General features: G+C 43.8%; 1 protein-coding gene across 1 annotated transcript in view; it reads right to left on the minus strand.

Moving 5' to 3' along the window:
* Positions 1-26,500, minus strand: part of LOC122255756 (uncharacterized) — a 41,076-nt gene that overhangs the window by 1,291 nt on the left and 13,285 nt on the right. The window contains exons 4-9 of the mRNA XM_086547282.1: positions 16,495-16,699; positions 4,602-4,853; positions 3,699-4,446; positions 3,324-3,545; positions 2,875-3,075; positions 1-2,669 (exon numbers count right to left, since the gene is read on the minus strand). The exon at positions 1-2,669 is cut by the window's left edge and continues 1,291 nt beyond it. Coding sequence (XP_086403408.1) covers positions 2,433-2,669; positions 2,875-3,075; positions 3,324-3,545; positions 3,699-4,446; positions 4,602-4,853; positions 16,495-16,699 — 1,865 coding nt within the window. The 3' untranslated portion in view covers positions 1-2,432. The remainder of the gene's footprint in view (positions 2,670-2,874; positions 3,076-3,323; positions 3,546-3,698; positions 4,447-4,601; positions 4,854-16,494; positions 16,700-26,500) is intronic.

Raw genomic sequence — 26,500 nt, forward strand, 5'->3', positions numbered from 1 at the left:
ATTTAATAAGCAAAGCAAACTACGGGTTAGTAAATAGTTAGAAGTAGCCAGAGAGGACTATTAGCAACTACTTTTGGCTGAATACAGTTTGGAAGTCAAACAATATTAGTGCAAGAACTATCACTGACTTGAACATCAGATTTCTATCAAGATTCGACAGTAAAGCATAATTGATATAGACTGAATAATCATCCTCAGGAGATTTGGATATCAATATTTTTCCACTGCCAAGCCAATTGAGCAATTAAAAATATCTACAGTATATACTATACTACTATTGAAAGATAAAAAAAAAAATAATAAGTAAGTTTCCAGTTGAGATGTGTTAGTGGAAAGCATAATCTAAACTACAAGAGATGCTGATGTGATTCTGAAAGAATCTGCTTATACTCCTTATCATAATCACCTGACAGATTCTGATAGATAACACAACAGCAGAAATAATAACAATTCATTACGTGAAGCGAAACTATATCCTAGAAGCACAATAATTATCTTTTTTCTTCTTCTTGTATCTAATTTCTCTCTCAAAAGCTTGATCTTAAAGGCTTGTGTGGTCCCATACAACGAAAATAAAACTACGCTATGAAAGGTCAGATGCTGTAGTAAATGAAGGAGCGTATTGTATAAATGCATCGTCGACCTGTTGTTGTATTTTCTCTCGTATTTTTGTTTTTTTGTTTTTAGTTTCTTTTAAATCAATGGTTGATTTAAATATGTATATACGAATCATTGGATTATAATCCCCTTTTAAAACCAGCACCATAAGCGGGGGGGGAGGGGGAGAGACAGAGAAAGAGGGGTGGAGGGGGGTGGGTGGAGGGGGTTAGAATGAGATGTGCAATTTGCAGTCGGATTGAACATGCAACTAACTTCTGTCTGTTGTTTTGGCTAAGTCTGTTACAATGAATGAGAACTTGTGAACTTCAGGTATCTCAGAGTTTTTCTTTTAATAATAATTAATGCCTCTATAATCTCATTCTGTGTGACTTAAAACCATGTGTGTGTGTATGTGTGTGTGTGTGTATTTTTACATGCATACTATCAACGTATCATGCACAGGCGAATAAATTACAATGTATATGTCAATAAATAGGTGAATTAATAAGTTAATCAACAAATAACACACATCCGAATAAATAAACACACCATGCACAGACGTAAAGAAATAAACCATGTACGTGGCAATAAATAGACGAATTAATTAACAAGATGAATTAATCAAAACCGACGCACGATTAGCACTCTTTTTGGCCCCTTGTCTCTCCCCTTGCATTCCCTCAAGCACCATCACCAATAAATAAAACAGCCTGTTGACTTGTCACAAGGAAGAAGGTAGAAGGAAGGTCCCTTAATAAATAGATCTAAAAAAAATAATAATAATAAATTATAACAAAAAAACATAAATAAATAAATAAAATAAATCACTTCGTTTCAACAGTCACTACGTTTTGGTTTCAGTCCGACTTTTTTTTTTCATATTGGAAAAAAAAAATCAAAAAAATCTTATGTATCACATGGTATCCTACGCACTTTAACTAATAAACACTGCGTAGTTTCACGTGGTTTAAAATAAAGGGTTAGAGTAGCTTCTTATCACTAATAATGTTAATGTGCGGCGTATCCTTAGACCCGTCGCTTCATAATGCCCTTGGTAATAGCCTTTAAGTAAATGTAAATGAATTTCTATAAAAAAAAATCCTCTGTGTAATAATGCCTGCGGATTTTTTTTTTTTTCCTTTTCTTTCTGTCATGGTTGTCGCACTAAGGTGAGGTTCACCGGAAGTGGTCGCGGTCGAGTCGTAGCGGCGAAAAGAGAGGAGCAAGAAGGAGAAAAAAGGTGAAAAGACGTCATCACGATATCGGCCAGAGTGAGTGGACACCTTGGAGGGCGTTTGGTCCGATTCCACATCTCCGTAAGCCGCTCGGCCACCTCGCGTAGACTGCTTGCTTGCGACGTGCGTGCTTGCAGGCGGTCTGGTCTGGATGGGTTAGTGGGTTCAATGGGTTGGTTGGTTGTCTGGTATTCATGGAGTAAGCCTATCGCTTGCTGCACTCACTCCCCCCCTGCGTTACCAAGACCGCGGGGGGGCTGTTGCAGTAGGAGGGCTTTGGGGTTCGTTCGTTGTCTTCGGCTCAGCTCATCGCGCTGTCGGGGTGAGGCCACGGCGCTGCACGTGGGGCGCTGCGACTCCGGGGTCCTGCGTGTCTCCTCCCGTCCTTCTGCGTCCCTACAGGATTTCCATCGGGTAGAGGGAATCCTGTCGGACGTATGCAGGACGACGTGGCGCGGGGAAGGCGAGAGGCGGCGGCGCGGCGACGACGTTGGCGTCCGCGCCGCGCCTCGGGCCGTCGCGCGCCCGGAAGGACACCCTCAGGACGGGGCGCAGGGCGTCGGTGAGTGCAACGGCGGCGCGAGCGGGGAGGCGGCGTTAGATCCTTCGTGGGTAGCCCGAGTCGTAGAGCTGGCGGAGGGACTCGGTGGTGGTGGCGGGGCTCAGGGGCTCCTCCAGCTTGCTCCTGCGGCGGCGGTGCCACACGGCGGTCCAGGCCACGATGATCACCAGCTGCGCCACCAGGAACACGGAGCACGCCAGGACGAGACCCACCATGTTGATGCACACGCCGGACACGTCCTCCTGAAGCACCACCTCTGGGTCGCCGTCGATCTGTCAGGAAGGACAGAAGGACCAAACATGAGCATAAAAATGGTTAGGAAAATCAGATGTTAGTAAAGGACATCATATCATCTCACAATCGAACTCTTATCAGGGGGGACAGGGCATATGCAACAACGCAAGGGCAAATGCAACGCAAGCACCCATTGCATCGCCAGTCCGCCAAGCTAGAAAGGGACATCCCGTGTCCACATACCGCGGAGGCAGTATCCAATCTGTTATTGCTACCGGCGTTGGCTCGGCTCTGGGTCTCGGGGCGGCGGAAGGAGAACTTGTCCGAGATCTTAATGGACTGCACCACCAGGAGCTCCTCGGGGATTTCCTGATCGGCCTCGCGCCTGGACCTCTGCAGGGGGTGGGACACGACGCTCATGGAGTAAGGGTTGATGAGGGTGTACTGTCGGGAGGGAGAAAACAAAGGGATCTTAGACTCACTTCTAACTCGAAGAAATTAGGGAGAAGAGATCTAGAGAGAGAGAGGGAGAGAGAGGGGGAAAAAACCATGTTCCAAAATACACCAAAAAGAGAAAATTAATTTCAAAATATCAAGAAAAGGAGAACATATTAAGGAAAATAGGATATTATTATTCATATTAGTACGAAAGCCCGTAGCAGACGACGCCGACGAAGCACCCAAGGACTTACGTCTTGCGAGAAGGGACTGTCAAGCATGGAGTCAGCCAAGGTCATGTGGGAGATGGCCCTCTTCTTCCTTCCGTAGCTCTCGGCCTGCTTGACCTGGCCGCCGAAGTCCATGACGTCACACACAACGGGCTCGCAGGTGGGCAGGCAGGGCGTGACGAGGGCGCGGAACTGAACGACGTCGCTGGTAGGGAACTTGAAGGCGTCGAAGGTGGCGCCGAGGACCTGTATTGGGGAAGAAGGGCGCGGTTATTCTACATGTACTTATTTGCGTGGCTTTTGTTTCAAGGATCAATTGTTGTTATTTAATATCATAATCTTTTCTTTTCTCTCTTTTTTTTAAAGCATGCGACCTTTTGAATCCCGACGAGTACTGACCTTGCCGGTGCTGTCGACCTTGAGCAGAGGCCTCATGATGGAGATCTCGGTGGGGCAGCCGCGGCCGTCCAGGAGCGTGATGTTGTTGCTGTTGCCTCCGTCCATGGCCACCAGGTCGCGCACGAAGATCTCGTAGGGGGAGTTGCGGTCGACGATTTCGAAGCGCAGCTGGAGCATGTCGCCGACGGAGGCGTCGGAGATGTCGTCGCCGTTGCGGTTGGTCACGCGCATGATCACGTTGGGGGAGTCCACGGTGCTGCCCTCCTCCATGACGGGGGTGATGTCGCCCTCGACGTTCAGGTCGACGCGGTTGCTCACGCTTTTGTTGGTCAGATCGTACTGGCAGTGGACTCGGAGTCCCAGGTCAGCAGAGGTCACGATCATGTCGTGGTGCTGGATGACCACGTCGTTGCTGTAGCGGGAGGCGGAGTCGCGCTCCACGTCGCAGTCGATGTCGTTGTAGGTCATCTGGAGTTCGAACTCGAGCGCGTTCTCGATGTCGTTGACGCAGGTGTTGGGCGAGCCCTTGGCGTAGATCTTGCCGTTGAAGATCTTGGACGTCTTGATCCTGGCCACCATGTCTCCGGAGCGGCAGTCGATGGTCACGTTGTAGCAGGACGAGAGTTCGTAGGTGGCGGTCTCGGCGATTTCCAGGTACGGCTCCTCGATGTGCGTGAGCGTAGCGGCGGAGTGGTGCGACAGGCGGCACACCTTGTCGCCCGTGTCGCCGAAGTCGAAGGAGTAGCACCTGCGGAACAGGAAAGAAAAAGGAAATGATGATCATTCACTCCCACAATTATAACAGAATAGAGATTCACATTTCCTCCTCGCAACTTCAAAAGGGACACTTCAACGAAGGGAGAACAAGGAGGAAAAGCACTGCCAGACAAAGGCGGTCCTCACCTGAAGGGGGCGGTGAGGCAGAGGCGCTTGCAGTCCTCCAGACTCTCCACGTCCTGGAACACGGAGTCGACAGTCTTGAGGATACGGCCTTCCATCCTCTGGAATTCGCACAGCCTCACGGGGTCGTCGACGCAGTTATTTTCCAAGAAGTCGCTGTTCTCGGCGACCTTGAAGGCCCCGGTGCCCACGGTGGTGTGGCGATCCATGTCGGAAGTCTGGCAGTCGCCGGTGGCATTGTTGAAGTTAGCGGACCTGCGGAGGAAGGAAGCAAGGAGGATGGTTAACGAAGGTTCAATAGGCTTGGGTTTTGGATTCGTACATAAACGTAAACACAATTACGAGAAATGATGATAAATATGATAAGATCGGGGACTAAGTGTAATTGAAGTCTACCCAGCAAAAAAACGACAAAGGAATAAAAAAGAAGTCAATTCAGAGAAAGCCAATCTTTGTGTATGCATTAAAGACCCCAAACGGGACATATAAAGGGACCACTAAAACCCACACATGATGACTTATAGACGATGGACAAAAACGTCATCATTTCCCGCAGCGTTTCACGGCGACCGCTAAGAAGTACGGTACGAACTCATGAAGTGGTCATCAAACCGAAAAAAGTATGATCATGGTACTCGAGCGAGGTGCGCTTATTTCCACAACTCTAGAGTGTTCTGAGAATTCGTGAAAATGTATAATCATTATGACTATATTGAGAAGAAAATATTGACAAGTAAGCAAAATGGATGCACATTCGCTCATTCTCAGAATATTAATTAATCTATGAAATGGGTGTACTTCTGTTCACAGAACTCGAAAAAGCATGAAAAAAAAAACTATCTAAGAGTCCCTAACAGTGCGCATTAATTTTCTGAAATCAGATACCTTAAAATTAAATACTAAAAGTAACTGGATACTCCTAATTAAATTTCAAAAGAATTGCGGAATTATTATTTTTTTCGGGGGATGCGACTCAAAGTTCTTCAGTTTCTGATTGTTCTTCTTTTACAATCATAGTTTCACATCATTTGTCTCTTTAGTGTTTTTACTTGACAGTATTGTTCAAAAGAACAGACTATAACCACGTGTCTCTTTCATTCTCCTATTCATCTACTTCTCTTTAAAGAGAACCAGAGGAAGAAGAACCTAGGAAGAGGAAGAGAGAGAAAAAAGGTAGAAGAAAAAGAAGAAGAAAAAAAAAAGAGATAAACCGCCACCCAAGAATCATAAAAAAGACCTGTGAAAATTTCCGTTGACACCCAAAATTGACTTCCATTTTCTTCCTCCTCATGCTTCTTTTTCTTCTCGAATCGCCGCGTAAATAAGGGTAGAGTTCCGAGAAGCCTTTTAACACGTCCATTGTTTGCGGAAAGGGGATAGTTTGCCTCGAATTACCTCGTTCCGCCCAAAGAACTTAAGTTATCATGAACTCCGAGAATGACTCGACACTTTGTCTTTGTTTCTTGGGGGAATACGCTTAACTTTACTCGAATTTACATATTCAAGTCTTTTCTTTTCTTAATCGTTATATCGTCTTCTTTCCCTTTTTTTCTTTCTTTGATATAATCGTTTTCTCAGTAACTCTACTTGACTAGAATGACTCACTGATTTTTTCTTGGTCACATGTCAATACGCTTAACTTAACTTCACATGATTATTATCCTATTAATCTTTATTTCCTCCTATCATCTTTTTTGGCGATCCTTCCACTAATAATATTTTATCTCACTTGTTTAACGTTACTTGACCCTTTGAAATCGTATTCAGGAAGTCTGTCATTGTTTACATCGGGAATGACTCAGCATGTTTAACATAGGCCTTTACACCTTACTTTTCTTATCATTATTCATGCATATATTGTCTTTATTTGATCATGTCTACATTAATAATTTGAGCGTTACTTGCAAAAGCAACGAGGAAGGAAAACGAAACACGAAGAGGTAACGGTGCTGTGATAGGATGCTTTGGGCTGAGGTTAAGTGTGTGTATGTGTGTGTGTGTGTGTGTGTGTGTGTGTGTGTGTGTGTGTGTGTGTGTGTGTGTGTGTGTGTGTGTGTGTGTGTGTGTGTGTGTGAGGGAGAGAAGGAAGGAGGTGAAAAAGATTATGGAAAGAAAAATAATAAAGATTGACAGAAACAAGGAACGGATAAAACTAAAAAAAAAAGAAAAAAGAAAAAAAGGAGCCTTTAATACTGACATTACTGCCACAGACACCATATACCAAGTTATTTCTCTTCATTATCAGAAAAAAACGAAAAAAAAACGCTACATAACCCAAGGCACGTTCAGAACCGACAATTATAACTGAGATTTGAAATGATATCTACGGTCCTGCTAATGAAAAAATAACATTGACCAGGTGATACAACCCCATCAATTAGAACCGTGACTGTCTCCCGTGATACTTAAAAAAAATTTATTGCTAATAGCCTTTTTATTTCAATAAAAATTGACTTAAATGAAAGAGGAAGAGAGAGAGAGAGAGAGAGAGAGAGAGAGAGAGAGAGAGAGAGAGAGAGAGAGAGAGAGAGAGAGAGAGAGAGAGAGAGAGAGAGAGAGAGAGAGAGAGAGAAAGAGCGAAAATACTGAGAAGTACAGATTTTAATTTTAACTTGAAATAACTCGAAATAAATCATAGTAGCGGTTATCACACGAACTTAATCACGAAACAATTATAACCCCAATTACTTGAGGGCGTCATTAAACCCTCATATTTTATAATTAACGGTTTGATATCCAACGCCACCTAACCCCCCACCCCCACCCCCACCCTACATATATGACATAACAGTCAACTTTTTAAAATCTTTGGATGAATTAATTGAAATGACTTACATACACTAATATATGATACGTCTGTTTCTTTATTTTTTTCCCGTTATTTTTTCATATTTCAGCTTATGGAAGCTGGAGGGGATTGACGATTCTAAAAAAAGACGAAGTATTAAAAAAAACGGGACTAAATAATCACAAGAAAAAATAAAATAAAATACAAGACAATTCAACCGCAGAATGTTGGAACCGAGTCACTGACCAAGACATTTTTTCGCGTTGAGTCACGCTGGACTCACTAAAGTCTTCAGCAAACACAAGCATAAAGGAAAAGCGACAGAGAGAAAACAACTAAGCAACAACTAATATCAAAATCCAAAACTGGTTTCGTTTCACAATTTGGAAGAGAAACAATGTTTACTGATAATGAAAGAAAGAGGAAAGAATTTTCAAAAATATATTTCTTCCGGGTAGGCTCTTTCGAAGATCAAAATTACTTCGCTCTTCTGGTTTTTGCTTTCTCATTAATTAAAGTCTTGTCTGGGTATATAATTCGAGATGAAACTACGATATATGACCCGGATCTAGAGTGGGTGATAGGTCACGTGAGGTCAAAAGGAAGCAAGTCTTGACTCATAACGTTATAAAGCGGATTAAAAATAAAGTAATGACTGAGTAATGATACGATAATGACGATAAATGTTCAAACCTTTAGTTTCTTAGTAGTGACACGCCTAATTAAAGAAAGGGAGAAAGAAAGAAAGAAAGAAAAAGAACAATATCATTTCTTAAACGTCAGCTGTTTGGTTTTAAGTCTCTCGTATGGCTATAATTACGGAGTTTCTTCTTTGATTCATCTTCATATCAAAATTCCTTAAATACCACATGTTACTGTCTACTTAAAAACTCTTATCGAAGGAAAAAAAGATAAGTGCTGAAGAGCCTTAGAGACAATCCTTCTAAAAGAGCTCGGTAAACACGTGTCTGAATCGACCAATCCCGTAAGGCGCAGCTATCACGTGACCTCTGGCCTGACCCGTGATTGGTAGCGGTCGTTGTGGCAAGATTTATGGCGGGACAACGGGAATGGGAATTACCTATTTTTCTTTTCCCTCGAAAACCTTCTCTCTTCATTGTCCACACGCCGTCCGTGTGAAGGTAGAAAGGTCACGAGCAATTTAAGGGCGGGGATAATTAAGCCGTGGAAAATACGGTATTGGTCGTATTTAGGAAAGAGGAGGAACAGCTGCGTGAACTTTGTGGGAAAGACGATCCAAAATGGCGACAGACATGGGTTTCAGACACGGAATTCTTAAAAAGGGCCATTTTTTCCCTCTTTTTTTTTGTTGTACTCCCGAATCTCTCGTTTGTTTTTCCACTTGCGCCATCCACTTTATGGCACTCGATCCGTTATACAATCTGGCAATAAACAATTTAGGATTGCAGTTACTTGAACAGGTTTGATGGGCATGATAAGAAAGGCGAAAATGCAAGGAAGGCACACGCGTTAATGTGCTAGCTTTGTGACATTTATGATTATTTATATACATATATACACACACACACACACACACACAAATACACACACACACACACACACACACACACATATATATTTAGTTTGGGTTTATTATTAATAATTGCTTATATGTTTCTCGACTTTTTTTATGGACGCTTATAGGCTTATGCTATAGAATACATTACAATTATGATATTTTTCATTTCTTCATTCAGATCTATCTTATATACGTCTTTTCTTGAGAATATGACGCTGTTTATTTCTTTACTTGTTTTTAGGACTTTGTAATCATAGCCTTTTAGGAAGTCTCGAGAACAATACCATATCAGATTACCTAACGTCAATTTATGGCATTGCAATTAACACTTACACTAAGCCGTAAAATCTCAATTAAAACAACGACAAAACAAAAAAACAAACAAAAGATTCACACAAACACAATTACAATTACAAACAGTACAGCTCGACCTTCATCCTCGTTAACCTCCCCCCCCCTCCCCTCCCCTTCCATTTCCGTTGACACCCCCTCCCCCTCCCCCTATCCCCTCCTCTCTTGAACAGGTCAGCTGCTGAAAACCTCACGCTGATTACCCTTCGAACTTCAAAAAGAAAGAAGAAAAAAAAAGGGAAAGAATTTCAGAAAATTCTTCTATTGTCTTTGCATCGTTAGTTGGTGGACGAAAAAGATGAATTTTGTTTGACGTGTTGGAAAGAAAGAAAGAAAAAAAACAAAAACAAAGGAAAAAGATCTGTCTATTGTGATCGCTACAGAGAGAGAGAGAGATAGAGAGAGAGAGAGAGAGAGAGAGAAAAAGAGAGAGAGAGAGATGGAACACCGTTAGTTGTCTGCGCCGCTGACAGAGGGCGGTAGTAACGCACTTCCGCTCCAGCCCGTGACTGCTTTTAAGTAGGGGCTGGGGGGGGGGAGAGGCCGAAGGGGAGGGAGGAAAGGAGGTAAGAGGGGACGGCGGGGGGTGGGGTGGGGGGGCTAGGGGGAGCTATTACCATCCCTTATTATAATAATGACAAAAGTATAAGATGTATTAGCTCGATCATGTGCGTGCTGACTGACTACTTAAAGTGACAAGCATGATTTTGAAGGTTATTATTTTGAGGGGGATGAGGAGGGGGGGGGGGGTGTTTGTGACCGTAACTTGATGGCTAAGGAATGCTATACAATATCTCGAAAGTAATGTATGAATATTTGGGAGAATATTATTAATGCTATTAGTGTAAACCTCTTGGTAAGTACATGGCGTATCCATATAACATAAAAGATCAGCAAAGTCAAAGCAAAAAAGGAAATACTGAAAAGAATGTAAAATATTTCCTCCTTTCTGTATGCAGGCAAATTCCGACCTTCAAGCACCTGTCCAAACACTCGCTTTAAACGTCACCTTTGTTGTCCCACCTGCTTACCACACTCGCCGATACACCTGTTTGAGCACACTCCCAACATTCACCTGTTCCCTTCTCCCTTCCTGTCACCCTTTTCTCCCACAACCTACTCCCTCCCTCCTCCTCTCCCCCTCCCCTTCCCTCCCCCCTTCCACCCACAATCTACTTCCTTCCTCCCCTCACCCCTCCCCCCTCATAACCCTATCCGTTCCTCCCCCATCCCCACCCCTCCCCCCTCACAACCCTATCCCTCCCTCTCCCCTCCCCACCCCCCCTAAACAGACGACGGTCGGGTGGAGCCACAATACGTCGTACCGTAACGGGAAAGTGACCGGTGACCGCGCGCTTTACCGCAGACGCGCCGTCGCCGTGAGAATACTTCCGAAGCTTCGCATTCCCCGGTGACGCCAACCCCCTTCTTCCCCCACCCTCCTTTCCGCCGTCCTCCCTCCCTCCTCCCTTTTTTTTTTTTGTTATGCAAATTCTTTCTCTGTTACTCCTGCCGTATCCTCTTCGCTTGTCTGTGCTAGTCTGCGTGTAGCTCAAACAACTGTTCTATAAGCGGGAGGTAGAACTGTTGATTTCTTCTGAGAAACAAAACGGACGAAAAGAAGAACAACGAAAACAAAACAATAGTCACTACCTCCCCCCCTCCCCCCCAAAAAAAAAGTAAATGATCTTCCATACAAGCCTAAACACAGCGCGAGCCATCAACCACCAGGGGTCCCATTCTTTCCCTCTTTCACGCCCTCCAGTCGATCAAGTGTGCCCGCCCACCCGTCCGATAAATGCAATAATAGGCAGGTGGTGTACTGACGCCCACGAACCCCCCCCCCCCCCTCCCACACACACACTATTACACGCCTTCACGCCCCTACGCGCTGGTAACGGTGTTTGGAAATCTACTCCCAAATCTAGGCTCTCTTCTGGTCTACTCTTATCATCAGCTCTTTGCCTAATAGCTCCTAATGGCTAGTTTGCTCGTGACTACTAGTCTAACACGTCTCCTCCCCGCCCTCCCCCTCCTCATTACATCAGACAACTTCCGTGTTGATGAGAGAGAGAGAAATTGGCAATAGAAGAAGATAAAGGTGGCAGAGGAAGAGGGAGGAAGAAGAGGAGGAGATAGGGGTGGATATAAAGGAAAAGGGAGAGTAGGTAGAGGCGGAGGCAGAGGCGGAGGAGGAGGAAAAGATGAAGAAGGAAAGGGAGAAGTAGAAGAACGGGAGAATGAAGAAGAGGAAGAAGAGGAGAAGGAAGAAGAGGAAGAGGACGAGGAAACCACTGTTCGACCACGCTAGACCACAGACCGGTAGTGATTTGCTGAGATTTCCCAAATTGCAAAACATTTTACAAAATGATCGGCAATAAAAGACATTTGTGAAGAAAAAGAAAACACTCGAAACCTTAAAAAAGTAATATAAAGGATAAACTGTTATTTCTTTGCAAATCACAGGGCAAATTCACCCCCCCCCCCATCCCCTACGTAAGAAAAGAAAATCAGAGAGTAATTTTTCGCTATTTTGTAACATTAGCGACTGAACTTAACTATAATGGGTGGTCTCCCCCCCTTTACCTCCTACCGAGGAAAACTTTGACGAAAAGCGAGGAAGTTGAATGAGAAGGTAAAAAACAAAAGTAAATTCCGGAAACGTTTTGCAGGGAATGCAATAAAGAGAGAAACAAAAAGTTAAGTAAGGATATTAAAAATACTAAGAAAAGAATGGATCAAATAAAAAAGAAACAAAATCTGAAGAAGCAGAATCACACTGTAAATATTTGGGATAAATACTGATTCAATAGAGATTGACTCAAATAAAATGGTACAGCCACTAATCACGTTTTTTTTTTCCTAACGATCATAACGTTTCATTTAACGACCATAACGTTTTTTTTAACGACCATAACGTTTCATTTAACGACCATAACGTTTTTTAACGGTTTTACATTAATGACTAACGATTGGAAGTACGGACTCTCTTGGGCGGAGACACTCACATACATCATCTGTGGAGAGAGAGAGAGAGAGATAGAGAAAGAGAGAGACAGAGAGAGAGAGAGAGGAAGAAAGAAAGAAATAGAGATGGGAGGGAGAGGAAGAAAGAAATAGAGATGAGAGGGAGAGGAAGAAAGAAAGAGAGAGAGAGAGAGAGGAAGAAAGAAAGAGAGATGAGAGAGAGAGAGAGAGAGAGAGAGAGAGAGAGAGAGAGAGAGAGAGAGAGAGAGAGAGAGATGAGAGAGAGAACTAAAACGAGATCGAAGCGGAAGTAAAGCACAATCGCGTGGGAAAAGAAATGAGGAAAGGAGAGAGAGAGGGAGGGAGGGGGGGGGGGGGGAAGGAAAGAGAGAGAGGGAGGGACGGAGGAGGAGGGGGGTCAGTGTGGACGCTACTGTGTAAGCGAGAAAAAGAGATAGAGAATGAGGTAGAGGGGAGAAGCAGGTGGGATACAGGAATTTAATTCACTGGATAGACAGTTATGAAAAGGAATCTGTTACATTTTCATAACTTGATGTTCAGTGGATGGAGATCTTTTCTTTCTTTTTTCAAAAAATTGTCAGCTAACGCTCGAAGATATTCCCATATCAAGATTTCTGGGTCAGAATTAACATCTAACTATATCTATCAAAATAAAAACTATACATACGTTCACCTGTGTTTGCCTTTCCATTATATAGCCCTCTATATCTTCGTGTAAAAAAATAACGAAATGAACGCGCGGCGCTGCGTGAAGGGGTAGAGTATCTCAGTGTCTCAGAGTCCTGTGTAGAGGGCGTCCAGTGTGTATTGTTATTGGGGTTCATGGTAGGCAAGTCTGGCACAATACTGCCGTCACTCAGGAGGTCGTGTCCACACACACACACACACAGGCACAGGTAGGCAGACACGCACGCACACACATACACACATAGGCAGACGCGCACGCACACACACACACATACACACATAGACATACACACACACACACACACATGAACAGACATACGGACATGGACGGGGTGAACGTTTGCCTCCTGAGCGTGTCTTGACTTTCCTCATCTTTTTTATCGCTGTCCTATCGACGTGTTGGTATATTCTGCATGTTTTGATTTTGCTTTCGATTAAGCTTTTCTTGAATTGCGATTGAAAGACTTGAATGGAAAGTAGCTCTTTGAGAATTTTGCTTTGGTATTTCGTATCGACATTGAGAGAAAATATCACTGACATATAGGAACGCGGAGTTTTATCATCTCAGAATGTACGAAAGCAGCTGACATTTTCCTGAATAACGGCTTTACAATTGCCTTTTTCCCTTCTAATGTACTCAAGTCATGAATCCTTATCGTTCAAATTACAGTTATCTCATGCGAGAAGAAAGGTCAAAAAAGGAAAGAGAAAAAGTCGGAACACAAACATTATTTCCGCGAGGCAAAGCAAAAATTACAGTCTTCAGGAAGAGCATGTACGTTTTCTTAATTGGACAAATTGTACGATGAAATATCTCAGAGGAGCGCCATCTGTTGCCCGTGAACGCAACATCGACCACCCGCGTCCAAACAGATGTCTCCGAAAGCCATAAAACACGTCGGGTTAACTACATGCTGAAAGAAAGAAAGACGGAAAGAGAAAGAGACAGAAAGAAAGAAAGAAAAAGAAAGAGAAAGAGCTAAGCAGAAAGAGAAACAGAGACACAGAGAACGAAAGGGAAGTAAAATACAAAATCTTGCTTCCGACATGCTAGCTTAACCACACTGGCTTCCAAACAAGAGACTGGAATGTAAGCGAAACGTGAGACCCGAGACTGGACGCTGGAACATTCACACTCGTCTTATAGTGTAGTTTACCCTGTCGAAGCTCCCTGATGATTGCGTGACGCCCTTTGTTAGTGGTCAGTGTGTGAGAAAGTGTCAAGGGCCTCGCAGTCATCCTTCTGCCTTTTCTCTTCTTCTTCTCCTTCTCCTCCTCCTCTTCTCCTTATTCTCCCCTTCTTCTTATTATTATTCCTCTTTGTGGTTCTCTTTCTCCTTCTACCCCCTCCTCTATTAGTTCTTATCCATCTGTTAAACTGTTTGGAGGGAGGAGGAGGGGGAGGAAGAAGAGGAGGAAGAAGAGGAGGAAGAAGAGGAGGAAGAAGAAGAAGAGGAAGAAGAAGAGGAGGAGGAGGAGGAGGAGGAGGAGGAGGAGGAGGAGGAGGAGGAGGAGGAGGAGGAGGAGGAGGAGGAGGAGGAGGAGGAGAGGAGGAAGAAGAGGAGGAGGAGGAAGAGGAGGAGGAGGAGGAAGAAGAAGAAGAAGAAGGAGAAAAAAAGCGAAGGAGGAGGAGGAGTAGCACTGAAAGAAGTAGGAACTCAAGGACGAAGAGGGTCGAGGGGGACTATACGCTTTAGTGACTTATATATATCTTGGGTTTTAAACCGTCACGGAAACTCAACGCTCATAATGCCCGGGAGTCAAAAGCCCAGCTGTTCTTGCTCACAGGCGAACTTTTTTCTTAACATACAAACAACGCATTGTAAATCTCCCTCTTCCCCTCCCCCCCACCCCCTCCACCCAACCCCCACCCTTTCGATATTTGAACTTCAGGTTGTTGACTTGCAGTGAGCGAAGCCATGGTTATTAAACCTCTCCTTTTTTTCCTCCCTCCCCCCCTCTCGCTTTTGTATCTTACTCGAATGTTAAGGGTCCACCTTCCCCAAAGACCAAGTGATCTCCTGTGATAAATACTGCGCAGGAAGTACGCTTCAGAAGGTAAGGTGGTGATAACGTGCGTCTGTCAAGAGCTTGTAGTCCTGTCTATCTGTCTATCCCTCCTGCTGTTCCTTCTTCATCTTCGTCTTCTTCCTCCCTTCCTTCTCCTTCTGGTTCTTTTTTTCATCTCTCTCTTAGTTGGTTCTGTCTCCTGGTCCTTTCCGTTCTCCTAGTCTCTCTCTTTCTTCTTTCTTATCTCCCTGTAGCCTTTCTTCCTTTTCCCTGCTTCTTAATTATCCTGCCCTTATCTGCTTCTTCTCCTCCTCCATTTCTCTCTATCCTCCTCCTCTTCCTATTACCCATCTTCTACACCTCCTACTCTCTTCTCCTGCCCCTCCTACTCCCCCACCCCCTACCCTCGTCTCCTACCCCTCCTCCTCTTCCTCCTTCTTCTCATCTCCCCCCGCCCCCGACATCTCCCTACTTCAAGAACGCCAGAATCTCGCAAGACAAATGTATTACGATCAAGATGTCATCTGGCGGAGGGGTTTCTTGCTAAAAATGTCCTGATTTATTGCTGCTTCGCGCAGAGTCCTCCGGGTTGATGACTTTTGTGTAATTGATTATTTTTGAACAATTGTATCTTATATATAGATATGTTTTTAACTCTTGTTAATGATGGCAGGTCGATGCCTCTTGTGTGTGTGTTTTTTTAAATATTTTAAAACTATAACTTCTTAAGAAATTTAAAAGGTATGATTTATATTGTTTTCCTTTTATTATTTATCTGTGAAAGGGAGACTGACATTAATCAATAAAGGGAGATTTAGCCTGGTTCTTCCAAGATTATCTTAGTTAAACAACTGATCTAAAAACGATACTTTCATGACAAACAAATTTATATACATATTTTTAAAATCTTTCTCTTTATCCGCTGGTTTAATCGGAGGTAACGAATACAGCGCAATGGAATCGAAAAGGAATAATCAAAATAAAGAAACAACGAGTAAAAAAGATGAATAAAATAAAAGGCTATTTCTCGGTGGAACATTAAACCCCAGAAAGATATAATAGGTAAGAGAACATCCATGAAATCTCACTTTTAAGCATTCCATTGTTCATGGACTGTGACCACCTGTCTTACATGAAGAGGATCTGTTCTTGTTCCTGCTCTTTTTTGTTCTTATATTCTTTTATTATCATTCATGCTTTTAGATCATTCTGTGAACGTCATTCGCCTCTTCGGTTTGAGATTTTCCTCTCATCTCTCTCTATCTTCTTCCTTTCGCTTTCTCTATTCAGCTAAGACTATCCAGAGTAGATTGCAAATGCGAATGAAAGGGAAAACCTCGGTCGAATTAATACAAACAGCAAGCGAAGTATAATAGACACAAAATCTTCGAACTAAAGTCGTATTTAAGAAGAAGAAGAAGAGTGCTTTTCACACAAAGTACCCCAGGACAAAAAAAAAATAATAATAATAAAAAAAAATAATAAATAAAAAAAAAATAAAGACAGAAGAAGAAGAAAAAACTGCTATTTACCTGCACAGGAAATCAGTCTCGCTCAAACACAGTTCTTCGCAGTCCTCCCTAGAAGCGACTCTTCGACTCTTCCTCGCGAATCCAGCGAGTTCGAAGCCCATGACTCTCTCGAAGCTCCACGCTCTGTCGCAGGCAGGGGCGTCCTTCAGGCAGTTCTTCTGGACGTAGAGAGTGAACACGGGGAACTGCGATGACGTGAGGGCACCTGAGGGGAAGGGAAAGAGAGAGAGGGAAAGGGTTAGTAATTGCAGGAAGACTGTTGAAAAATATGTTGAGAAAATTGCACGAATCAAATTGACGGATTAACAAAATGATGATAAATAAATAGGTGTGGGTTATGCTGGCTTGTGTTGGTAGATACTTTTGACGTTGGGAGATATTGGGTAAATTCCATCTGGGTTTTCCTATTTTACTGTTAATGAGTCATAGCTAGTTATACCATGAAGTTTCATTCAGAAATACATAAAAAAACAAAAAAACAAAGCATCCTTTATTTCAGAAAACAAAAACCAAAGAATATTCATCCGACACTTAAGAAAATAATGAAAGCCCGATCGACGTGATGTCACACCTCCTCTCCCCCCTTACCCCCCTCCCCCTTCCCCCCACCCCCCCTGACCCCGGTCCAAAGCGAGCAAATGACTCGAGATTGAAATGACGATAAAACTCGGCCGTTCGATTCGGCGAGACGTCGTTTCGGGATTCGCTAATCATAATAACGCAGATGTCACAACGTAATAACGGGGTTGTGTGACGTGATTATGCATCTTGGGGTAAAAAAAATAGTGTGGAACGGATTATGTCAAAAAGAACGATTAACATAGTTCTCTTTATGAGCGTGAGATGGGAGTTTATCTTCATTAAAAAAAAAAAAAATTCTGGTCAGCTCATTAGCATAGATTCATACATGTGTGAATTCGCATATTGCAAGTCAAGTTTATACTTGATAGAGATTTGGGTCGTATTTTCTTTCGAAGATTCCATATGAATGGAACGTTAAAACATTAGTTTTTTAATTTGTTAAGATCTTTAAGAAAAGGACTAACTGGACAGAATTATACTTGACAGGACTCATTTCACTGATTCTTATTGACAGCCGTTTCGGTGACAAATCCAGAAGTGCAACAGTTACAAAACGTGTACAGCATTAACGAATATCTACCAGTCATCGTTGTCATTACTAGTTTTGGCAATCGGTCGCTCATTTCGTGGCTGCGCAACGGCGAGAGATAGATGGAGAGAGAGAGAGGGAGGGAGAGGGAGAGGGAGAGGGAGAGGGAGGGAGAGAGAGAGAGAGAGGAGAAAGAGAGAGAGAGAGAGAAAGAGGAAAAGAGAGAGAGAGAGGAATAGAGAGAGAGAGAGAGAGAGAGAGAGAGAGAGAGAGAGAGAGAGAGAGAGAGAGAGAGAGAGAGAGAGAGAGAGAGGAATAGAGAGAGAGAGAGAGAGAGAGAGAAAGAGAGAGAGGAATATATATATAGAGAGAAATACAGTAAGAAAACAGTAACAAACAGAGATAGACACAGAAAGAAACGCAAAGACAGAAAAGAAATAGACAAATACACACAAACAAACAGACACACAGAGAGACAGCCAGACAAAAAACAAAAAAACAAAAACAAAAGACGATCAGCACCCGACGCGCCCGACTGAAGATGGCGCGTGTGGTTTACTGCAGGACGCGCCCACACTCACTAAACATGTCCTGAGTGCCTTGTGTCTCTCAACCTTGGCTAGCCTTGCGTGCTCTCTGTATTACGCATCAACAGACTTCTATTCAGAGAGATAGAGATAAAAATATAGTCTCTAAAAATGGATCGTCTCTCTCTGTCTCTCTCTCTCTCTCTCTTTCTCTTTCTCTCTCTCTCTCTTTCTCTCTTTCTGTCTCTCTCTCTCTCTCTTAGCTACTCACAGGATTGTTCTCTTGCTTTATGCTAAAGTTTTGAACTCTATACTTGATTTTAATGATTTTACGTCTATTAGGATATACAAATTTAAAGCATCATATGCTGTTTAACTGATCGTTATCTCTATGTAGTATATACTTTTTTTTACAACTTTCGCAAACCTATTTTTATTCTTTACTCTATTTCTATATTTCTTTAATAGCGCTTTTTGCTATTGTTGATAATCTTTACGCTCGTCCATGGCCTTCTCTCCTTTCTGGAAAAGTATTTTCTTCCCCCCCCCACCCCCTACCCCCCACCCCTTGCAATTACATGTCACCTTGCAACCCGTGCTAAAAGTTCTACCGCAATCATGTTATTCTTGATAATCTACTTCCAAGTCCATCATTTTTTTCCCCCTTTGTCTGTACCATGGCATTTTTTTTATTTATTTTTTTTAGTTCACCGTCTTACGTGTCTGTGATGCCCTGAAGGTGCCATTTCACTCGTTATTTCAGATAATGGTTGATATCAACAGAATAACTCGAATCATCCTTTTCCCATTGCATTTAGTCCTTTGCAATATCGCTTTCAATTACAAGTGACATTGCTACCGTTGCAAGAGGATAAGTCTGGACGAAGGTCAATGATCCACCATTTTGTTTTTTTCTTCCGGGTATGTTGGAGTGTGGGTGATGTGTCTGAGTGTCTATGTGGTCGAATTGATGTGAATGTGGGGAAATTGAGATATTTGGTCACTGATTTTGCAATGAGGTAAGTGTAAGTAAAGGGTTTTTAATTACTTTCCGTTTCTCTTTCTCTTTCCATTTTTCTTACTCTCCTCACACCCCTCTACACTCCATCTCCCTTATTCTTTATCTATCTATCTCTCTCTTTTCCTCTTTCCATGTCCTCCTCCTCATCTCTCTTTCTCTCTCCCTTTCTCTCTCTCTTCCTCCCTCCCTCCCTCCCTTTCTCTCTCTCCCTCCCTCTTTCCCTCACCTCCTCCTCCTCTCTCTCTCTCTCTCCCTTTCTCCCTTTCTCTCTCAAGAATCCCCATCCTTCACAAAATTGCCAAAAAGCGAAACAAGGAAGCGATGACTCAGACATTTCGCGCCAAAAACCACGCGACGTTCAAAGTTCACCTGGCTCTTCTCCATCGACAGGACCAACATCCCATTAAGTGAGAAAATGGCGCTGATTATCTCTCTGCTCCCCCCCTCACCCCCATCACCTTCCTTCCTCCCCCTCCCTCCCCTTTTCTGCTCCTAAACGCCTCCTCTCCCCTCCCCTCCCCTCCTCCCCTTCCCCCCCTTAGGATAATCACACTCTCTTTTGTTTTCTCGGGTTTGCCTTCATCCCCTGTGTGATTGGGTGCTATGCCGAGCCATTTTGGGTCTTCGGACGTCTGGACACAAGGGTGAGAATGTCTCTTTAGAAATAAGTGCTTTTGAGGGTGCTTGACAATAAGCTTGAGTTCGGGAATGGCGCCTTTGAGAGGGAAAAAAGAGAGAGAGAGAGAGAGAGAGAGAGAGAGAGAGAGAGAGAGAGAGAGAGAGAGAGAGAGAGAGAGAGAGAGAGAGAGAGAGAGAGAAAAGAGAGTGAGAGAGAGAAAAAAAACTGTAATGGTACAACATATGGCTCTAAGCTTTTCGTCACAGCTAGGAGAGAGAGAGAGAGAGAGAGCGAGCTAGATAAAGTAATATCCAATGATGAAGGAAAGGTGAAGAGAGAGAAAAGGGAACAGAAAGTCGTCGGTTCGGCGGGGAAGTTGGTTCAGTAAAAAATAAGAAAAAAAGAGAGAGAGAGAAAAAAAGGGTAATAAAAAGTGCAGTCATCTGACCTTCGCTCTGCCAGTAACTGTTTCACGTAACTTAAAGTGTAGCTAAATGATTCCCAGTAATTACCCGTTCTTGCTGATTCCTAACTATGTTAAAGGGTTCGATCCTTCTAGATCAAGTCATAACAGATGTTGCAACAGAGGAAACGAAACCTTTACATTCGCAATTGACTTGTAAAATACCTAATAACATAGGGTTGAGGATATGGTTTGAAGTTGACAACCCTTCTGCTTGTTATGATGTAAGTCTCCCTTTCCTCCCCCTCCCCCCTCCCCCACCTAGTCATCCATCTACCTTTTCCTTCCTTCTCGTACTCTATTTACGTCTTCAGCAGATAGTGATATACAATACCCTAATATATAATCATCCCCCTTCCTCTTTCTCTATCTACCCCTCTCCTCCTGCTCCTCCTTCCCCCCCTTCTTCTATCCCCGCCCACCTCCCTTTTTCTCCATCCTCCCCTTCTACTCCTTCTCCTCATCGCCTCCGGCTCCCCTCATCTCCCCCCCTACCCCCACCCCCGCCTCCCCGCCCCCATCAGGTGCGTGAGATGAGCATAGCATCCTGTGAAGATAGATGTTCGAGCGAAGATTCCCATGCTCTTGTCTCCCCCACGGCTATGCTATGGAGGTTGCATTGCGAGGGGGGAGGAGAGAGAGGGGGAGGGAGGGAGGGAGAGAGAGAGAGAGAGAGAGAGAGAGAGAGAGAGAGAGAGAGAGAGAGAGAGAGAGAGAGAGAGAGAGAGAGAGAGAGAGAGAGAGAGAGAGAGAGAGAGAGAGAGAGAGAGAGAAATAGAGAAATAGAAAGAGAGAGAGTGAGTGAGTGAGAGAGTGATAGAGAGAGAGAGAGAGAGAGAGAGAGAGAGAGATAGATAGATAGATAGAGAGAGAGAGAGTAAAAGAGAGATACAAAGGACGTTGATAAAAGGGACCAGCACACCTGAGTAAGTTTACTTTTTTCCATAAATTGAAATGTATCATATCGCATTTATATCTCTTTAACTGAAATTCTATCATCACGCGTTCTTATACTCGTGTCATAAGGACAAAATAATATTATTTTGCTATGATCAATTTTTTGCTTATTTACTACCGTTTTCTTTCTCCTTCATAACTTCATCTTCCCGCGTCTCTCTGTATGGATATCAAGAACGATTGTTTTTTCTTTCTTTATTTTTATGATTCGTCGTGCGTGTGAGGAAAACACGAAATGACGTTCGTGTTTATGACTTAAAATGATCGTTCTCCTCCGTTCTTTGTTGACGAGCGAAGAGCGACGTTCGTGTTTATGACTTAAAATGATCATTCTCCTCCGTTCTTTGTTGACAAGCGAAGAGCTTTCGTCATCAACACGTTCGGTTTGTTCTTTAGTACCGGCGTTATGGTAATTGCAGAGAACTTCTATCCTATGATTACCTTGCTGTTGAGAGCCTGTTGATTAACCTTCGTCGTCACTCTCAAAATGCCTCTAGGGGGATTTGGATACTTTGGGTATTTGATTTTGTTTACTGTTATTTAAGGGTTTTCTTTGGGGGGGTTTTAGGGAGGGGATGGGTTTAAGGGGTTAAAAGTAGGTGGATGGATGGTCTGAGTTTAGGTTAGTTTTTTCTTAGTCTCGCCATGTATCACGTAATAGAAGAAAAAAACAACCACACACACACACATAAACACACACCCACACACACACAAAACCCACCCACACACACCCACACACACAAAACCCCCACACACACACACACACACACCCGCTGCCCAAATAATGTGTTGATTGACCACGCAACGTTAATCTAACCTATCCCCCCCCTCCTTCTTCCCTCCTTCCCCCTCCCCCATTCTATGCCTCCTCCTCCCCCCCCACCATGCATGACATTTGTGCCCCGTCATTGTTTGATGAAAATTCCCGGACAACAGCCTTCGAAAGGTCACCGCAGAAAGGGAGCGAATCGACTTAATTACATGGAGAGAGAGACATTGAGGGGCTATTTCTATGACTGCTCGCTCTGAAGAAGGGGAGAGAGAGAGAGGGAGGGAGGGAGAGAGAGAGGGGGGGAGGGAGGGAGAGGGAGAGAGGGAGAGAGAGAGAGAGAGAGAGAGAGAGAGAGAGAGAGAGAGAGAGAGAGAGAGAGAGAGAGAGAGAGAGAGAGAGAGAGAGAGGGGAGGGGGGGAGGGATAGAGGAGAGAGAGAGGGAGGGAGGGAGAGAGAGGGAGAAAGATAGATAGATAGATAGATAGAGAAAGAGAGAGAGAGAAATAGGACACCGTAAATTAAGCGACAGAAGCATGAAGCAACAAAACAATGAGAGAGACTCAGAAAAAAAAATAGGAAAAAAATAACAACGACCTTAAAAAAAAAAGGACACCGTGTGGTCTCCAACTTGGCCATTGACAGCCCCCCTACCCCCCACCCCCACCCCCTTCCTCACGAGATGTCATTTTAAGACCTCCAGCCAAATGCATCTTCGCGTAAATTACCCGTGACGGCATGCTAAACTAAATCCTTTTATTTCTTTATCTCCTCCTCTTCCTCTTCTTCCTCTAATTCTTCTTCTTTCTACTTGTTTTTATCTTTTCTTTTCTTTTAGATTTGTTTTATTATCTCTTCTTCTTTTTTTTATCTCCGTTTTCTACATCTCGTTCGTTTTCTCTCTTCTAGATTCTTATTCTTCCCTTCTTCAGAAATGAGATAAAAAAAATAGACAAATAATAGTAACAAAGCGGAGAAGGAGAACAAAAGAAAGAAGAAGGATAAAAAAAAAAAATCCGAGGCGTCGCGGTATAATATGCAGAGAAAGATAAGAAAAACAAAAAACATAAAAATCTGATCAGAGAAAGACCCACCATCCCCGCCCCCCCCCCCCCCTAAAAAAAAAAAAAAAAAAAAAAGATAACCAAAACAAAAGACGTCACGATAATTGATAAACAGAAGACACAGAAGAAGAATAAAAAGAGGGTATTACAACAGACCAGACGTCACGACTTCTAACATGCAAGTCGCTAACCAGATTTTGGAAATGACCTTGGCGGGTGGAAAGAAAGCACAAAGCAGCAAGTCATTCTTATATCTTTCTTTTTTCTTCCTTGCACGTTTAATGACCTTAGTTGACGAGGCATGTGGTCAAAGTTCTAAATTCAAAAAAAGAAGAAGAAAGATTTAGAGTTGAGATCTTGATTTTAGAAGTTAGAAATGGCTTGTATGTTCGCTTAGAGTAAGGTTAAGCTTAGGGACTTGATAAAAAAAATATCAATGAGTAAATCAAAAGAAGTTTAGCCTGAGAGAAAAAAATATCTTTGCAACGACGAACGATAAAAGACAAGGATGATTGTATAATAAGAGAAAACGGAAGAGGTGAAGAAGAAAGAGATAAAAAGAACAAGAAGAACAAAATGAAAAAGTATACGCTGAAGTAACTAAAAACGAAGAAGAGGAAGAAAGTCGAAGACGAAGAAGAAGACGAAGAAGAATAATAATAATAAGAAGACGATGAACAGAAAGAAGGACAAAGGTAGATAATGGAGGTAGAACAAGAAGAACAACAAGGTAACCATTTACAAGACAGCCTCCCTGGCGGGTGATCGATCGCGTCACCGGAAAATAAGCATTATATGGGGCCGTAAATTGCATCATTGTCTACGGTGTTAAGATTTTTTTCTTTTGTCTCCAACGAGAGAGGGAGAGGGAGAAAGGGAGAGGGAGGGAGGGAGGGAGAGGGAGAAGGGGGGGAGAAATGGAGGGAAAGAAAGAGAGATAAATGGATGTTGGGAGTAAGGAAGAAAGACAGAGAGAGAGAGAAAAGAGAGAGAGAGAGAGAGAGAGAGAGAGAGAGAGAGAGAGAGAGAGAGAGAGAGAGAGAGAGAGAGAGAGAGAGAGAGAGAGAGAGAGAGAGAGAGAGAGTGTGTGTGTGTGAGAGAGATAGAGAGATAGATAGAGAGAGAGAGAGATTGACTTCACAAATCAGAAAATACGAACATCAAAAAGGAAAATACTATGAAAGTGAGGGAAAGGCAGGAAAGATAATGGGTAAGTGGGGAAGGAGAAGGGGGATGGGAGGGAGGGAAGGGGGGTTAGTGGCAGGTGTCAATGACATAGGAAACGAAATATGGTGATGCCTTGAGCAAGTGACTCGACATCTTACCAGAAATCCTCGATACAATTATGCCTCTTGGGTGATTAAGATGATTTAGGGCAAAATGAAAAGGAAAAAAAGCTTTGCAACGTCTCTCTTTCTCTCTATTAGTTCTGCCACTTGTCCCTTCCTTCCCGCGGGTGACTCCACGAGCAATTGCAAAGCCCGGATATTTTTTTATTTTCTATTTCTTTTGCTCTCTTTATTATTATCAAACTTTTTTGCTCCTCTTTTTTTCTATTATTTTCTCTCTCTCTAGCTCTCGCTCTTATTTCTTCTCTCTCCCTTCTCTCTCCCTCTCTAACTCTCCCGTCTCCCTTCTCCCCCCCCCCTCTCTCTCTCTCTCTAACTCTCCCTCTCCCTTCCCCCCTCCCTCTCTCTCTTTAATTTCTATCATTATCTTTTAGTCCCCCGTATCATTCCCATCCGCGAAACGAAAACGGTTTATGTTGAGTTCGACTAGTTGATAATAGGGCGTGCAATCTGACCTTCCTTGCTATTACTACACCTTCGACATCGACCTTTGACCTAACGTCTCTGGTCTCGTGCCTATTCTTTGCCTCAGTCTGTGTCGACGAGTCTTATAGATCGAACAAGAGGAAGAAAAAGAGGAAGAGGAGGAGGAGAAGGAGGAGGAAGGGGGAAGTGGAAGAGGAGGAGGAGGGAGAGGAGGAGGAGTGTGAGGAGGAGGAGGAAGAGGAGGAGAAGGAGGAGGAGGAGGAAGGGGGAAAAGGGAAGTGGAAGAGGAGGGATAAGAGAAGTAGGAGAAGAGGAAGAAGGAGAAAGAAAATGAAAAAGAAAAAGGCGATAGAGATGGGAGAAGCAGAAGGAGAAGGAGGAGGAGGAGGCGGAGTATGTAGAGGACGGGGAGGAGATGAGGCATGGAGATGAGGCATGGAGGTGCGGGGGTAGGGGGGGGGAGGGGGCAGAGGCAAAGGCGTGCGGAGGACGGTATACATGTCGGATCGTGAGTGCATCCACGGTCCAGTACCGCGGTACGTGACGTCGCCTCCACACCTGTTGAACAACAAACATCGGCCTCGACCCGCCCTTGTTACACCCCCCCCCTCCCCATCCCCCTCCTCTCCTCTCCCCTCCTCTGAACCCTCTTCTATACCTCCCCCCGCACCCCCCTTCCCATCTTTTCTCTCACGTACCTTCACCCCCTCACCTCTACCTCCACCCCTCCCCTCCCTTCCGCCCTTCCGACCCAAAACCCCCGGCCCTCTCCCCTTCACCCCAACCCCCTCCTTCCTCCCCCCGACCCCCAACCCCCCTCTCCAGCCTCCGTCACTGCCCGTCGGTCGGCCTCGTCGTCTCGCCACGGAACGCAAGCCGAACAACCCGCCGCTACGCCGATCGAGGAAAAAAGGAATTTCGCTCACTCGCGGTCGTTGCCGGAGCGCCGATAACGGTTGAGAGACGCGCTGGATGAATGCTGAATGCTGAGTGGAGGCTTATGGAGGTTAATGATAGGTCCTCGAAGGCAGGTGAAGGAGGAGAACAACAATGCTGTTAAGTCCCCCCACCCCACCCCACACACACACCTCTCAAAAAAAAAGAGCAATGAGAAAAGAGGATAGATAAGTTGAGATAGATAGATAGATAGACAGATAGATATATATAGAGAGTTAGAGAAAGAGAGAGAGAGAAAGAGAGAGAGAGAGAGAGAGAGAGAGAGAGAGAGAGAGAGAGAGAGAGAGAGAGAGAGAGAGAGAGAGAGAGAGAGAGAGAGAGAGAGAGAGAGAGACGAGAAAGAAAAAAAAAACAGAAAAATAGAAAAAGAGAAAAAGATAAAAAAAAAGAGAACGAGAGCGAGAGAAAGAGAGAGGACAAAAAAGGCAAAAAAAAAAAAAAAAAAAAGTGTATTCACGAAGCGATTTCGCGCCCAGAACCTGCTATTACGGCCGTACCTCGGAAGCACCGTGCATAGCATAGTAGCTATTCTGTTGCACGACCAACTGCAAGAAGATCGCACGTCACGGTCTCAGACGGGTCATCACCATCTGCTGCCGCTCAAGATAAAGCTAAATCACATGCACTCACGTAACTTAAAGTGGCTTCTATATACACAAAGATACGCATGTAAGTACACACGTGACATCTAAAATAACGTGCACACACACGCGCAGACCCGCCCTTGCAAGCACGCTCTAACG

Source organism: Penaeus japonicus, unplaced genomic scaffold (assembly GCF_977035675.1).
Source record: "Penaeus japonicus unplaced genomic scaffold, GWHDUDI00000001_assembly GWHDUDI00000019, whole genome shotgun sequence".
Classification (NCBI taxonomy): domain Eukaryota; kingdom Metazoa; phylum Arthropoda; class Malacostraca; order Decapoda; family Penaeidae; genus Penaeus; species Penaeus japonicus.